The 16,989-nt window shown below is 41.5% G+C and overlaps 1 protein-coding gene across 1 annotated transcript in view; it reads left to right on the top strand.

The window, feature by feature from the left end:
* Window positions 1–1,665: 1,665 nt before the first annotated feature.
* DOCK10 (dedicator of cytokinesis 10) overlaps window positions 1,666–16,989 on the top strand; it is a 137,597-nt gene continuing 122,273 nt past the window's right edge. The window contains exon 1 of the mRNA XM_010568290.1: window positions 1,666–1,830. Coding sequence (XP_010566592.1) covers window positions 1,666–1,830 — 165 coding nt within the window. The remainder of the gene's footprint in view (window positions 1,831–16,989) is intronic.

The following is a 16,989-nucleotide window of genomic DNA, read 5'->3' as shown; positions in this document are numbered from 1 at the left end:
GAGATCCAAGGGGGAAGAGCCAGGTAGGTGCATTGGCAGAGCTGTGGGTGAGTTTGTGCAGTGCCTGCCAGGGCTGCTAACTATTTTCTGTATGTACTCTAAGCAGCTTACTCTAAAGAAACAATGGCAATGAGTTTGTTGCTTTTAAAGAACAAATTTGAAGGATTTAGCTTTTCTGGCAAATGCTTTAATTAAAATGAGGCTGTCTTTTGCCAGATCACTGAGCAATTAAACCCTAATCAAGCCCAGAAGAAAGTATTTCCGCAGAATGTTTTCAGTGCAATTCCTGACTGAGATTTTGAGGAGGAGTGTTATTTACGAAGATCTCATTAACAGACATTAAAAGGTTGTTTATGCCCCCATGGGAATTGATGACAAAATTTTCATGGCCTTCGTTAGAAATCAAAGCCTTTTGATGCGAGGTAAATACGGGTTTGGGTGTACGTATAATAAAGTTAATATATATTAACTTAAAAGCAGCTTCTCTGGAAACCCTGTTGGAAATCCTTAGTTTTCCTAATGTGTAGGAGAAATCCATTTTCTGTAGATATTTTTAGTGCTAACTTCCTCTCAAGTGCTATTATCTTACACTCTCTACCATTAATGCTTGCTGTGTTCCCAGGTCAGTCATGTGATTGCTAAGCATCCCTGCTTGCTTTTTGAATGACTTGTCAGGCAGGAGCCAGAAAGGCAAGTTGTTACTGCTGACTGCCAGCAGCTGCTTCTCCCTGCCTGGATCCTGACTGATAAAACACTAAAATGCTTTCCTCTTACCCTTCTTGGAAGGTCATCGGTGTTTGGTTCAGTGTGAGACCCTGTCAGCAGAGACCCTTCTCAACACAAGCCTCCTATGTAGATGTAAAAATGTATTACTCTGCAGAAGGCACGCATGTGTGGGAGCACACAACAACTACACTATTGAAAGGCATTTCAGAGCTGCACACTGCTGTTTCTCATTGAGCCATGGCTATTTTAGCATGAGCTGGATGAAGCAGTCCAGATTTCTGCTTTTTTTTTTTTTTTTTTACCACTTGTTACATTTACGACTCAAATGAGCTTGCTGTGCTTCAGAAAATTGCAAGAAGTGAAACGATTACAGCCCAAACCGCTCAGTGAGCTTAAATGTCTCTCTTTTTTTGTGGCAAAACGCCCTAAGGCAAAGCATTTTAAAAACAGCAGTGCTGATAATGAGAGCTAATAACTTTCCAGATGTTTGTTATTTTGCTACATATGACTTTTTTAAAAAGGTATTTAAGCTGATCCGGCCAGTTGTTGTGGATGCCTCTGTGTGTGTGTGTTAATGAACAGCTGGCTCTTTTGAACTAGGAATTTTAATACTTTCAGTTCCATGAAACCGGAATCAGTGGAGGCGGCTGATTGTACAAGAGAGGGAGCACATTTTCTCATGTGAATTCAGAAGCACAGAGGGAGGGAGAGAGAAAAAAGCATCGTAACATTGCGTGTGTTTCAGTTTCAGTGGATGAAATCTTTCCTCTATCTGCATCCAAGCTATTTGGTTGTGATCAGATGATCAGAGCTCAAGGAAGCGATTGGAGAGCGAGCTGGCTGCAGCTGCACTGTAGGCTGTTTTCAGTGACAAGGAGCCACTGTTTTTCAAACACAGCATAAACATAGAAGTTATTTTGTAGGCTTCAGGATGCAGATATGGGTTGTGCTGCCAGCATTGTTCTGCTCCAAGCCTTTCGTTCTGTGGTACAGAGGAACTGTCCACATATCTGCAGGCGACGACGACGAGAGGAGTTGTCACATGAAATTCTGCCGCTGGATAGTGATGATGAAATGAGCAGACCCAGGACTCTCATCATAATGGTATGGTATACTTTAATTGCCAGAGAGAGGTGACAGAATTATTATTACAGATGTTACGTGATTATTTATTTCCTTTATGTATTTGGAGAGAAAGAGCATTGACAGGCTATTTGTCGCTGTAGATTAGTTTGCTGGTAGATGTGCTGTCTCTGTTGTCAAACAGAGCTGAAATGTTACTTTACGGGTGAAGCTGAGAGCTACACATAAGCTCTCTGTAAAGTAAATGTTCTGTTATTTAATTGTTGGGAGGTTTTGTCGCTATTTGCGAGATAGGCAGCACTGGAGCCGGTAGTGTGGTTATGTTTTATTTCAGACTTGGAATTCCAAACAGCAGACAGCTTAGGAAATATTTACTGAGTCTGTTCATCATAATAACAAAAACAAACCCAAAGGCCAAACAAAACAAAAAAACTTTACTTTCACCCAGGATGCAGTTGGCATTTATATCAAGTTATATGCAAATAAACTCCCATATATCTTTGCTGCAAACAGTTCGCAGCAGTAAAATGTTTGCTGGATCACCGCTTTCTGGCTTAGTGAGTTGCCTCTGTTCTTTAAGGACGGGAGGCTTGAAAGGCTCTCGGTCTCTGAGAGTCATTTTCTTTCTGAATTAAATTGGATCATTTTTATTTTGTGGTGGGAATATAATAAGCACTATAGGTTTATTAGGAATAAGTGACAGGGTTGTTCCTCATTATAAATCACTGTTTCAGAATGAGGAATACGCTTATTACTTAGTTACTGTTCTTCCTTGCCAAATACATGTATGGTGAGCATTTCTAGAACCCTGAGTGGTTTGGGGCTGAGGTGGCAAAGATTTGGTACTATGTGGCTCTAGCTTGGTAAAAATATTACCAAGACACTGCAAATAGTATTTTTGCCAGTTTGTCATGGCACACATGTATAATATTTGAGTGGTAGAGTTGTTTTTTTTTAATGTAAGGTATGTTATGATGAAGTCCAAAGTGCATCCCCCTGATACCTCTCTGTGTCACACAGGGCGTTAACTTAGTTATAAGTGGGTGATGGTAACATTAGAGAATTTAATAGCTGTCATGAGTTCTAGCAGTGGTTTTAAGAGAGCATTGCTGCCCTTAGAGAGGTGTGTAGTGCAGTCATGGCAACTATAGTAGCAAGGACCCAATCCAAGCAGTGCTTTTATTTATCAGGTGAGGGTATTATCCAGTGCATGGGGGAGGCTAATGGTCATAAGCAGGAAGGGGATGGATTTCATCATCGCGAAGCTGATGTTTAGACTTCTTTTGCTTTAAAATCCAGTATCTATAGAACAAACTTCTTTTCCACTTAATGGTTAAATAAACAACCTCAACAGTATTTAAACGAATAACTGTCTCCTTCCTGATAGTAATTTCAAGCATAATGAAGTGAGAAGGGTCTGGAAGAAATTGCAGCATGTCCAAGTATGGATCATCTGTGCAACTTGCTTCAGTCGTTGGAAGAAAAGCGTAGTCTTGGGTGTCGTGGCAGCAAACAATGTACCAACCTCCCCATACAGATGCAGTTAGCAGCAGCTTGAGTTGCAGTTCCTCGTGCGGTAAATCCTGGGAGAGTGGGGCTTCAAGAGCTGCAGCAAAGGTCCCTGGGCTCTCAAAGAAGTGAGGCTTTACCACAGTGTGGAGGGAGCTGTGGAAGCTGTCCACCGCCCTGCAGGGCTGGGGAATTTCCCAAAGGAGAGGCACACTGGTCCGAGCCAGATGGTCTGTCACCCGCTGCTGGATGCGGGCTTTCAGAGATCCCCTGCTGGTCTCGAACACATCCGCCCATCGTAGTAATGGGGGCTTTATGTTCTTTACAGTACCAGTTAATGCACTGGTGTTTGTCCTGTCAAAAGGCTGCCCTTCCCTAGGAGATCTGTGGGATCCTTTTCGCCCCTTTGAGCAGGGGAGGATGAGTGGCTCAGCCCCGTCATGAGGCTGCTGTGGGTGCAGGCAGGTGCTTCGGAGGAAAGCTGCTGGGCAGGGGATGACTTGGGAAAATGGTCTTTCCTCGCTCATCTTTCTTCCTCTTCTGGATGTGTATTACTGTGCATTTTTATTTAGAAGCAGTTAATGTAACTATCTCAAATAATTTGCCATTGAGCTTTACCGTTAGGCTAGTAGTGATGTGGAGACCTGGTGAGCTGAGAAGAAAGCGCTGCTTCAGAGCACTTCCGCAGCAGAAATGGATGGTCCTGTTTCCACCAGAATTCATGTGACTTGAAAGAGCAGCATGATAAAGAGGGGCTGGAGGCTGCTGGACCTTCATAAAACATGTGTTATGGTCCTAACAGATTATGTTTTTTCCCCTTGGTCTGTTGTAGATCATTGAAGGTTATGTCTGGATAATACAGTGGAGACAATTATGTAGACAAGCAAAAGAGTGTTTAGTTCACAATGTCGTTATGCACATTGTGCAGATGCCAGGAGCTAAACTGATCCCAAAGAGATTACTGAGGTTTTTTATGCCCGAGGGCAGTGAGTGATTGGGGTGCCCAAAGAAGAGAGGTGAGGAAATCCCAATATGCAGAATATCTGAAATATACTGACATGCCTGGGTGTGATCACCAGAGGCTGTGGGCTCCTGTCGGCTGAAGATCTGGCATTTTATCTTTTCATGCCTTCAGATGAAATGGTTCTCCTCTTTGTAGCTTGTGTGCCACTGGCTATATGCTCCCTACTGAGAGTGTTAGTATTTGGTATTGATTGGGGAGATAAACTATCCTTTCTTTTTGAATGGCTTAAGTCCCCAGGCTCTGCTGCATGTTCTTGCAAGTTTGCCTGTTCTGTGTGAAGCAAAAATAAAATCTCAATGTTGCTTTGGTACAGAAAGCAATCCTGAGGCAGAGAGAACAGCAGTCTACCTTAAAATACTTCCAGTAAGTATACAGTTCTATATATCTGCCCCGTTTTCCTCTGTTAATCCCTGAAGAGGAACATCCTTATACAATACTCTTCTAGGAATTGTGCCCTTGTCAGTGGCACTCCAAGCAGGACATGCTGTGGATGCGCTCTGAAGGCCCAAGTACAACCTCCAGCTATTGCTTAATGGCCACCTACTAATCATTGTATGAAACCTTTAGGCATCACAGCAGGTATTTCTAGCATTCTAGTCCTTGCAGAAAGTGAAGATTGATGTCTTTATTCACAGAATTTTTGTTCCTCTTCAGTTTGTTAGTTTAGAAATCTGGTTTTATCTTTGGGCAAGGCAGATTAATGATCAGTTTTAGATCTTGGCTGGATCCACAGAGCAGGGAGAGATGCCAGAAAGACAAAACTGGAAATTCTTTGTCAATGACTATTGTGTGTCATCTTCTCTTGGACACGCTGCTGGGAGTTGCCAGAGACATGCAAAATAAGTATGCAAACAAGCTCTAACTAGATGTACAAGTTGGATCAATGTGTTCAGTGACTCTATTTAATAGACCATCTTGTTGTTTTCTGTACCTTTAACATATGTCTGTAAGAGCTGGTTTTCAAAATAAGTCCATGAAATAGTGAGGTTTGAGATATTAAAAAGCCTATGTAGAGTGCTGTTTCTGCAAGAAAAAGGAGAAGAGGAAGATGCCTGAAGGAAGAAAATTTAGTACATGGGGCTATGTGGAACTGTTTGGTGCTTGGAGTGGGGGCACTAATGTTTAGGATTATGCTTTGTGTTTGGAACTTGTGACCTGAAAAGAAGTTGAGCTTTGTCTAGTAGGTCATTATTTGGTTTTTTCATGTGACTTATCATGAACTGTGGCAGCTGAGATTTGTGTGGAAGATAAGAGCAAAGCATGATATTTGAGGATAGCATCCTTCTGTCCACACACACACTCCTTGGTAACCAGCAACACAAAAATGTGGTACAATGTTTTGCATTTTGAGTAAAATGACCTGTTAGCTTGAAGACAGCAATAGCAAGGTGACAATATTACTCTCTTTATTCAGTTTTTCATCTCTGAAAAGAGACAGCTTGCAGAGATTTTATCTACTCTTTCCAGTAACAGAAGAAGTAAGAGAACCTCCCCTGCTGCACAGGTGCAGGATGGCAGCTGTGCTCTGGCATACAGGTGGGGCTGGGGTGCTGCCCGAGATGTTTCTCAGGTCACTTAGTTTGTAAATGGAATTTTAGTCTTCTAAAAGCCATAGAAACAATAAAAGCATGGCTTTGAGAATTCTTCATCTAATACTAAAGTTTACCTCCAGAATTGTGTTCCTTAAGTTTTGTTGCATAATCTGTGTTAATTTTATGTTTCTAGTTTAAATAATTCAGTGTACTCACTTCCTCCTTTGTATGCATTTACCTACTGAAAATTTATGCCACATTCATACTAAGTGCTATCAATAGATGGCAGCTCTAAGAACTTCAAGATCTTTGACTCATGACTTACTGGTTTTGTAGGTGGGAATGTGTCTGCGTGTGCCCAAATGGGGAGGACTAGCAGCAACTTTTAGAGGTCAGCATGAGCCTCAGTTCTGGGAAGAGAAGGGTGTTCTCTTTCTCCAACATCTTGGAGGAGGGATTGTCTTTGGAAAGCCAGACTACCCAAGGCTCTAAAGTTCAAAAGAAATATTCAAAATATTCATATCTTTTAGCTCAAGTCAGAAGCTTCAATGTGTAATACATTTTTAAGCAACAATAAACATATGTAGCTTGCTTTGACCTTAATAAACTTCCACTTTGGCACTTGACCTCAGCAGGAACAGAAACAGGCCTATGTTTGAATAAACGAATAATAGCAGAGTGTAAAGAGGAAAAGTAGTAAGTGATGCACAAAATGCTTCTACTTCAGAGCCATTTTTGCAACTGGTTTTGTTACCTTTGTGGCGTTTTTCTTGTGCCTAACGCTGAACAGGCCTGCTGGTAACTGCTCAGCACCGTCATCAGCAGAGCAGCGTAGGAGGGACGATGTCCATCTCTTCTTCAGAGCAGTGTTTGTTCTTCTGTGCTGAAAGATGTTTGGTTTGGTTTTGGCTTTTACCAGTTTAGGCAGCAGCTATGGCTCTGGGTATATTTTCTTAAGTACAGAGGTGAATGAGCCCAAGATGTGGCTCTGTTTCATACTTCAGAGTGTTGCAGTAACATTTGAAGTATGCATGTGGTTGAAAAAGAGGTGACATTAAAAACAGCCTTTTTCCACTGAACAAATCTTCTCCATCGGACATTAGTACTCTGAACCACAACATTTTATATTGCTTTCACTTCTTACTAGTGTTGCAGCAACATGTGTAGTATGACAGCACATGGAATGAAATTATGAAGAATCTGGTAACCAAGTTCTTATGACAGCTTATGAAGAGTGTGGACTCAAAGTGATGAAAACATCCTCCTATATAAGAGGAATTTTTTATTTACTTTTTTTTTTAAAAAAGAAGCAAGCTATTTATTTGTAAGCAAAGCATACCTGAAAGAGTAGGGTATAAGTTAAAGGGACATAAAAAAGTCTCTGTAAGTAGCAGTCCTTGGGAGTGCTTTGGGAAGGCTTTGTGGTTTTATGCATTTGACAAAAATCACAATTTAAGATGCATGTTCAAAATGCTTCTTGGGAGGGAAGAAAATTGACCTATAGAAAGGCAAAGTAACTTGATTAAAGCCAAGAAGGCAAAGAGAGAAACAAACACAAAAAACCCCCCCCAACCCCCAAAAAAACCCACTTCAGGTTTTGGGGGCTTTGGCCATCTGCAGCCACGCTGCTCTGCATAATAAGCATATTTATAAACAAATCTATGCACACACATGCTTGATTTATTGCAGGTTTTGTCTGTGATGCTCTGTCTGCCGTTCTGCTTGGCTCTAGCTCTGATGGGCTGTAGCAAATGCTAGCTTTCCATGTTTCCCTTGATTGTTTTGCTCTTTGGACTTTCCTTCATGCTTTTTTTTTTTTCTTTTTTGTCCAAGTATTCCAATCATACAGAGAAAGGTAGGAGAGTTAAAAAAAAAAAAAATCCCAATGATCTGACTGCTCTGGGATTTTGAAATTGGGTGAGCTATGGTTGTAGGAACCTTAAGCTATTTACATAGTGTGATACCCTCGCACACCAAATTGGCTATAAGTGCTTATCTTGCATTTATGTTTGTCTGCTTTCCTCTGTTTATCACGATATTAAATACTTGAATAAATTATAAGGAAAAGATAAACTCTGGGTAATAGTAAAGAGATGAACATAGATTTCAATGCCAAATGCTAAGCTATAATATATATTTTATATATATTATATATTATTATCTATTATTAATATCTTTGAAGTTCTGGAAACTTCAAGAAAATGCTTTGAAATTTATTTCTTATTCAGAAGCACAGAATTTAGTAGAGGTATTTTGTTTCAGGCTGTCAGTAGAGAGTGTAATGTTGGACAGAAATATGAAACATTTTAATATATATATATATGTATGTATGTATTTGTGACCAACAGCCTCTAGGTCTGTTTTCGGAGACGTTCTCTGTTTTTTATGTGCATCTTGGGCTGCGCAAGTAGTTCCAGACTCATAACTCAGTTCAAATAATTTGGTCTTTTGCCTCGCAAAGTGAGGTTTTGGCATGGGATGTGTGACTGCTCCTGGCACTATACTGATCAGGCTGTATGGGTGAGTTAGACTGACGGTTAATAGCTACAGAAATGGACTGTAAGCAGTGATACTCCCTGCTACCGTATCTTGGCTGAGAAGCAGTGTCATCCCGCGCTGCTCAAGCTCCATTACAGGAGCACATCTTCATTAGCAGTATCACTGTCCACAGCTCACAGGAGGTGGGTTGGGGCAGTGCATGCAGTACATACGAGCCACGAGGATGCAGAAATCCACCCGTGATGCTTCATGCATGCTCCCAGCACGGCTCAGGTGTTTGCACCGCAATACCAGTGAGAGTGTGCCTGCAGGCATCTGCCGCTGGAGCACTGCCGACCTGCACTGCACACGGCGGCTGAGACTCTCAGGCTGGGAGAGTGAGCGGCAGTGTGGTGGCAGCAGTGCTCGTTGTCTTCATGTGTACGCGCTATCCTTGGCCCAGGCTCTGGTAGACGGGTTCTCTTCTGCTGAGGATGGTGAGCTGCAGCTGGTTCAAGAAGTGTGCAAAGGAACAGCAAATTAAACTCATGCTTTCAGAAAGTGGTATCAGTGCCAGTCCTCAGTCCTTGCCTCTCACTAGCATTAACTCACTGCTGGCTGCAGCACTGAGAGCCAGGCGGGGCTTTATTTTTCATGCTGTTGTAGGTACAGAATCCTCAGAGTAGAGCTGATCTGGATTTAAATGCATATAGCTGAGTCAAGAGTCCATTTCAGTCCTTCGGCTATAAACATGGGGGTATCGATTTAGCTTAGAAACAGCCATGCTCTGTAAGAGGTACACCGAGTGGGGAAGGGAGCCATAAAGAAACCGGGGCCCTCTGAGAACACCAGCCAACCGAAAGTACTGCCAAAGCAAAAGCTTCTGGGAGAGAGAAAGCAGGGAGGGAGACCTGTCAAGGCAAAGATAGTGTGTAAGAGAGGAAGAGTTCAGTGATGAGAAAGAGAGAATCCAAGTGGAAAATACTGTTTCTTCTCATCTGAAATTAATTAGGCACACTGCTGTTAAACTTTGGTAAGGTTTGATTTTTGAGGGCAAGCCACCACTGCTCTATGTTGACACATCAAGATCCTCTGATACTGCTTTTTCTTCCTTCCTTGTTCTTATCAAAAGCCTTCGACTTTTGCTTCACAATGAGTATACTTCTTACGGATGTTAATCCTTCCTCCGTTGTCCTTCTTCCACCCCTTCCTTCCCAAAGTGGAAAACCATCTTCTGCTTTGACTTCAGGATAAATGCGATCCATTCCCCTCCCGGGTGGGCTGGAAATCTGAATGGAGTGTGACAAAACTGTTGGTGATATTTCTCACTTCCATGAAGTTTCTTCTTTACAACAGCAATGTTAATATACTTGGTCTAAACCCAGTTTAAATAAATCAGAATTCCAATTCAGCACATTTCAGAAAAAAGCCTTATGCAATTTCATTGCTCGTGAGAGACAAAGAGATATATCTCTGAGCTTTTATCTCCACTCTTCATACTCTTCCATCTGTCAGAATCATTTGATTTTAATGCATGTGGAAAATTTTTATTGCTCCATAGCCTCTCCAGCAACTTCTGGCCAGGAAACTGGGGTAACATGGCACAGTGCAACAGGAGTCATTTCACTTAATAGCAGCTGCTGAACCAGTCCACCATCAGCTGCGGCAAACAGATAAATTGAGGAGTAGATACTGTGAGTACATCTGCAGCGTAAACTGATGTGTGACTACTGTGTGCTGTAAAACCTAGTGCAGCTAGCACTGGTGATCTTGCCTTCTTCTGTGTAACCCAGGGGGGTTGTCACCTGATTTCTATAAACTCTCAAGAGATTCCGATTTCTAGATTACATTTCCTGAATCATACAAGCTTTTGACAAAAGGCATCACCACTTGATGACTATTAGATGACTACAGCCAATGTGTATGTGAATACAGACTAGTTCCACATTGCGATATCTCCTGTAGCTTAAGAGGAACAAGACAAACACAGGTGAATGGTTTTGATGTTCCCTTAACCAAAGAAAAGTTAGCAAAAGCAAAACACATTTCTAAGGCTAAGCTGTGTTTCAGCGTATTTGATTCTGTCAGCTAGTACTAACTGGCAGCTCTGCTTTTGTGAGTGAAACAAGAAATGAATCCTCTGCCAAAGTATTCAAGTAACTGAGCTCCTGTTCACTGCAGTACTGTTTCAGGAATACAGAAACAGGCACAGTGTCTTCAGAGTGTTTGGAGCTAAGGAAGATGGAGGAAGATAGAGTGTCTTGGAAACACATGAACAGTTCCTGGTCTTTTAGCTTTTGAATCCCTTCCTTGAATAATTAAGCCTTCCAGCCTGAATTAGTGATTGGAGTGAGGAATGCCACAGTGGAGAAAGGATTAGGATCCAGCACCAAAAAGCATGTCACATGAATACTTCAGGATGTTTTGGGTGGCAAGGGTCTGACATCATCTCGGAGCGCTACTCCAAGTCTAGTCCAGCTGAAGCTGGCTCAGACCGGGGACCACAATCTCCTATGCTGAGGTGTGGTAGCTGTACATACATGTGTGTCTTTCCAGTCAGAAAGAAACGGATTCCTTCATTGTTCTGGGGCTCAATTATTTCAGTTCTGCTAGGACTCTTACTTTAAACTTGGGGAACTCTGTAAATAAATACTTATTATAAAAAATGTACTTTTTTTCATCCTGTTAATTTGGTGCCTCTTCAGAACAAAATGTTACGTTCTGTCTAAACAGAAAGAATTTCTGTGCAATATCTTACTTCTACACTTGCAGTCTGTTAATAATTATTCCCAATTTGTGGTTAGCTTAAAACATAATGGATTCTGTGTGTGTGGTTTTCAATGAAAAATAGCCATTGTAATGTTTGTCAGACTTCCTTCTGCCTCAGGGATCACTCTGAATACAGTGTATGGAACCAATTGAATTGAACACTTCATGCCTTTGGTGTTTGTTTTTCCTCACTTCTTATCTGTCAACTGCTGTGCTCATTTTCTTTTCATTAGTATTGATACTAATACAGTGGTTAGCTATGAAACTAGGATGTTGGGAGTTGAACATCACATCTCCAGTAAGTCATAACTTTCTTTGGTGTTTCAGTAATGGTTTGGTGTTACCTTGATGCTTTCCACAGGTTGTGACTTATGCGCTAAAATTAGCTCTTTCAGAGGGTAAGCCTTAACAGTAAAGAGATTAGTTACTGAAATGTAGATTCATGGAACCAGATGCTCCACAGTTCTTTTTGAGATGTTTCTGCCACTAATAAATAATGTGCAAACATGCATTGCAGCTCTCATTATAGGACATCTGATCTTAATGGGCTTATAGAGGAGGACAAGTTCTGGGGAGAAATGGAGCTTGGGATTGGGCTTATTTTTTCTCACTTTTGGATACTTGTGGCTTGAAGGTAAAGAATAAAAAGTGTTCACACAGCTGATTTGCACTTCTGTCTTGTCAGTGCCTTAGCTCTTCCCCTGTCTTTAACCCGTTCTCCCACGTGCTTGAGGAGCCTTTTCTCATCTCCCTAGAAAAAGCAACCAGGCACAGAGCATCCAGCTGCCTGTTTGGTCTCTCCACCTGCCAGCTGGCACTTGTGACTGAATTTGCTTATTCAGGCTGTGACTCTGTTTTGGCTTTTGTACTGCTTGAGTTCCTCCAGCTATTGACCACCGTTAGCTCTTTGGTTTTAAGCAAGGGCACAGCCCTTTAGGAGGTGTAGTGATCTAAGCAGATATCTAAAAGCCTGTTTGTTGCCAGGAATATCTGGTTTCTTGGGCCTTACAACTTGTGCTTGGGTCTCCTTTTAACTGGCCTGTTATGAAAGAAACCAAGTCCCTTGTTGGCTGTCTGCTCCCAGGTGTTAGACATGTGCTCCATAACACATCCTTCAGATGAATGTGAGCAGCATATGCGTGGAAGACACAGGGAAATAATCCTAACCTTGAATCTGATATATCCAGTAGCAACCATTTGCTGTTTCTATGCAGACTTCTAATGAATACATTTTCCAGTATTTAAGATATATCATATATTTTGTTGTTCGTGATGCCTCTTATTCTTCGTGATGACAATTTGTCCCTTGTAGCACCTGATTATGTTTCTGCTGACAATGTAGCAAAGACATCAGTTGGGGAAGGACTCGTGATTGGAGTGTTTGTGCGTCCGTCACCTGCTTTTGTTCAGAAACCCTCCAACCAAGCAGCTCTGACAGATAGCGTGCTCATTCCTCAAACACTTGTATAAATACAAAATATTTTAGCAGAATGTATGGAAGTTTTTCATATAAAAGTGAATCCAAGCCTGGAATTGTACCAATATGTTTTTACCTTGCTTCTCAGAATCTAATTGAAACTGTAAATATTGGTTAATGTAATTTGAAAATGTTTTCACTATATAAAAAAGCCAGTTCTTGAAGAATGCGCTAGAAAGGCCCTGCCCAAATGAAACGTTTGAGAGATAAGTTGACATAAAAGTTTGTACGAGCTCCCACCAAGAAGTTTCTTTACACAGTATTTTTAAGCTGCCAAAAGCTTTTTTGCATACTAAGTGTTTGCCAATTTTCCTTTTTTAAACTAAATCAAAGGCAATTTTAAGTTACGTGAGCCTGCAAAAAGAATCTGAATTGGTAGCTAAACATTGCTTTTTGTAAAATGCATTCAAAAGACAACTGTATTTCTTGGAAATATTTTCACAAAAGGATTTGCTCCTTGAGTCAGACTGTGTCTGCAGTGTTTCAGGGAGAACAAGGAGCTGAGTGAGGAGGAACTGCAGCAAATGCTGCTTTATTTCCCATCCACATCCTTTTCTGGCACTTGTTTATGCTTGGCTGTAGTGTTGTATTTGTAGGAAATCAGAAGTTAACCTCTTAGTTTCTGATTTCCTGACCAATTCTTTTGTATCCAGCTCAAGTGTTGCTTAATAGAAATAAGAGTCAGGATGTTCCAGCTATTTCTAGGGTAAAAGGGAATTTTCTGGACTTTCCAGAATTTCCAAATTAAAAAAAAAACCTCTTGGTACAGAGTCAGGTTGTCAATGGCCAGTTTAGGTTTTGATGATAAGCAAGAGTGAAGGTGCAAGGGCTTGTCTTTGCATGTTGGATACAAAGAGCAAGATGTGGGAGTGGGGAGAAACATGAGGGCAGGAATACTGGCTTACACTCATCTCATTGAAAAAATCATCCGGAGAAGGAAAAGGAAGAGGAATCACTATGATTCAGCTCTCCGCCTTGCAGAAGCTGGGACCTGGAATCTTAGAGCAGTTTTAGTGTGTTAAGAATGACATAGTTTTGGTCCTCCTTTCCAGCTTACTGACAAATCATAAATAAATTTTGCTTTTTGATCTGTCCTTGGATAGCAGAGTTCCATAGCAGCTTCTTGGGAGGGCTTTAATACCTTGTACAATTCAAAACAGACTTATGGGAACTGGAAAATCACAGAGAAGAGTGAGGAGGATCAGCGAAGTTAGTCCATGACTACGTATGTAGACGAAGACTGGACCTGGACTGGCCTGAAAAATAACTATGAGGGGATACGATGGAAGTCATAAAAATCAGGAATGCTCAGAGACATGTAGACTTTGCTTGCAGTTTCTTCTCTCGACAAGAGAAGTAAGGGATCATCAAATGAAACTAATGGGGGACAAGGTTGGAAGAAAAATATTCACTGAATTAATATTAAAACTGGATTTCCTTGCCACAAAATGTTTAGCATCTATAATGTCTGTGTAGGTTTGAAGAATGACTGGAAAAATTCATCAGAGAAGTCTTTGAGAACTACTAAATATGCAGATGCCATCTCAGGCTGGGAACCTGCATGAGTGGAAATTGGAAGTGTGTTCAGGAGAAATACTATTATATTGACTGTTTTCTGAACTTTTACCTAAGCATCTGTAGATTCTCACAGGTGCAAAGTCTGGGTTAAATGAACTTTCATCCTAGCTGGTATGACCATGCTTACATAAACTGGAATTTAGTGTGGCATCCAAGTGAACATTCAGTACTTTGTTTGGTACTGAAATAGTATTGTACTTGGCATTGTTTTGCCTCTTACATGTGCAAGTATGTCAGCTTGATTGACTCTGCTCCCATGAATTATTTTGCATTTGTTGCAGGTTACGGTCCCTGTGCGTGGGCCTGTATTGCGAGTCTGCTGGTGTGCAGTCCTTTGTCTGTGCATCAGGACCCACAGCAGTCCACTGGATATTCCTTGCTCTGAGGTTGGGATAACTGAAGGAGTAGAACTCGATAGATTATATTAAATTTCTTTTTTGCCAAGGCTGGGGTTATATTTAGTTTTAATAACTTTACACAGGCTTTCACAAACTGTAGGGTTTACTCTGGGATCCTAACCACTGCCACTTCAGTGTTTTCCTAGAGTTTTTTACCTTCTTATTTTGGTAATGCTGAAGATTGCACATTTGTTAAGTCTCAATGAGGATTAGCAGTTTTTAATTAAGAAATTAAAAGCAAAGCCTAGAAAGGTGAAACAATTCTCTGGGTGTACAGAAAGTTATGTCAGAGTGAGAAATACCGTATCGGGTGTTGGCGCTAGGTATTAGGCTACACCGTTTTGCTTTCTGTGTTCCAAGAGATCAGTAAGAGAAGGGGACTGTGAAAGGGGTGTGAGTTATCTTTTCCTCTTTTCCACTTACCAAACTTAACTAATGTAAATCTGATTTGCAGGGCTTTTTATTTCACTCCTTTTTGATAAAATAATAAAATAATCTTGCTTATCTGTTTTTGGAATTTGTGTGCTTTTCTCTCTTCCAAAATGCCATTATTTAGCTTTCAATTATAGGATCCAGATGATGAATTATTATATGCAGTTGCTTTCTTAACTGCTTAAGATACCCACAGGCACTAGAAGAGAGTATAAAGGAATTTGTAACATTGACTATATGTTACAAGTATGTGATATCAAACACAATAATGGTTGTACAGTCAGCTCGCACACATATGGAGGGGAGTGTATTTTAGTACTTAGAAAAAACAATGAAGAGAGTCCCAGGGTCTTTTGTATCAATATTATGGCATTGTAGATGTTGATTGTGACCTTGAGTAAATGAGTGAGTTGCCTGATCTCCTTTTGCTTCAGTTATTCCAGCTGGAAAATTGGGTGAAAATGTGCGTTCTCTTTATAAACAAGATGTTGTCTGATCTGAGGTTTTCTTGGTAAAGAAAAAGACTTATTTCTGCAATGTAGCGTAGACGTGAATAGCAAGTATTAGAATTACAATCAGAAAAAGCATGCAGCAGAAGCCAAAATCACAGCAGCATTGACGTATCTGGAGATAGTAAATTTAGATTAATTATTTAGTCACCTGTTATGGCCCTTCATCACTATGTGTTTTGTTACCAAGGGCTGATTCCAGTCCAAGTAGATGAAAACACAAGGGTAATGTTTGTTTGAAATTTCCCAATGGATCAAACTAAAGAAGAAATTAAACTAATTGTGTGTTTTGCTTTTGTACACATCAGCAGGACAACATTGCTAATAGAAAGTTTATTTTTCCAACCTAATTGCTGATGTAAGAAGCAGCATTTTGTTTGCTAAAGAGGGTAACTATAGCCCTATTTCTATCCAATCTGGGCAAAGATACGCGGGAAAAAAAGCCCATGATGACTGCGCTCAGTTGTGCTATATGTGAGTCTGCAACTCTGCTGTGCAACAGGGACCCTTGCACTTGCAAAGAGGACCAGCTGGTCACACCATAGCACAGTACCAGTACCCCCTCTCTTCTTGCTCCCCCAGTGGCTGCTATCTCCAGAGGGCTGATAGGGTAGATGAGGAACGGCTGCAAGTGTGAGATCTGTGATACTGGTTTTCTCTAAGTGATACCGTGTGGCCATAGCTGGAGGTCTTTGGGGTTGCATCAACAGGTTCTCCAAGGCCCTTCTTCGTCTAGCGGCAAGGGAATGTACTATATTCGTGCCAGGTGCAGGTGGGTTTCCAGCTTGCAAAGCTGCTGAAATGATGCCGCTCTTGCATCCATGTTCTTGTGGGGTTAGCTGGTAGAAACATTACTGTGGCGAGGTGCGTGCACATGGAGCGGTGTTCCCAGGCTGTGGGAGAGGAAGGGACTAACTGCTGCTGGCCCAGCTAAGCCCGGTTCCCAAATGGGAGAACAGCAAGACATTTTTTAGGAGCTATAAAATCAGGAAAGGGGTAGTAAGTGGCTTTTGGAGTGTGGACGTTATCAGCGAACTCTTGTGAGTGCTTATAGGGCCATTCTGAGGTGATGAAATACATGTGCTGTAAGGGCCCTTGAGTGGGGTGTGTGAGATCAGGCTGGGAGCTGCCAAACTGTGCTCCCACAGGCCTTCTCCTCACACCCCTCAGGGGAGACTCTCAGCCACAGATGAATCTTACCGGCTCTGGCCATGCACAGAGACTGGCAAGCGCAGCCCGTGGAGGGCTCCTGACACCACCAGTTCAACTAGAGGGTGTGTTTTAGCCTCTCAGGCAGGGCAAAGGAATAGGGCAGCCTCTCGCAAATTTGTTCTGCGTGAGTGCACTAATACCTGGGGCGTGAAGTGAAGGTGAAGGCACAGAGGAAGGAATCGCTGAGATGAGCACAGTGTCAGGCTAGGAAGAAAAGAAATGGATTGACACAGGTGGAGTTACTGGCATGGGGAACTGTTGT

Source organism: Haliaeetus leucocephalus, unplaced genomic scaffold, assembly GCF_000737465.1.
Source record: "Haliaeetus leucocephalus isolate CR32 unplaced genomic scaffold, Haliaeetus_leucocephalus-4.0 Scaffold240, whole genome shotgun sequence".
Classification (NCBI taxonomy): Eukaryota; Metazoa; Chordata; class Aves; order Accipitriformes; family Accipitridae; genus Haliaeetus; species Haliaeetus leucocephalus.
Note: the sequence above shows the minus strand (reverse complement) of the source record. Positions and strands in the feature narration are given on the sequence as shown.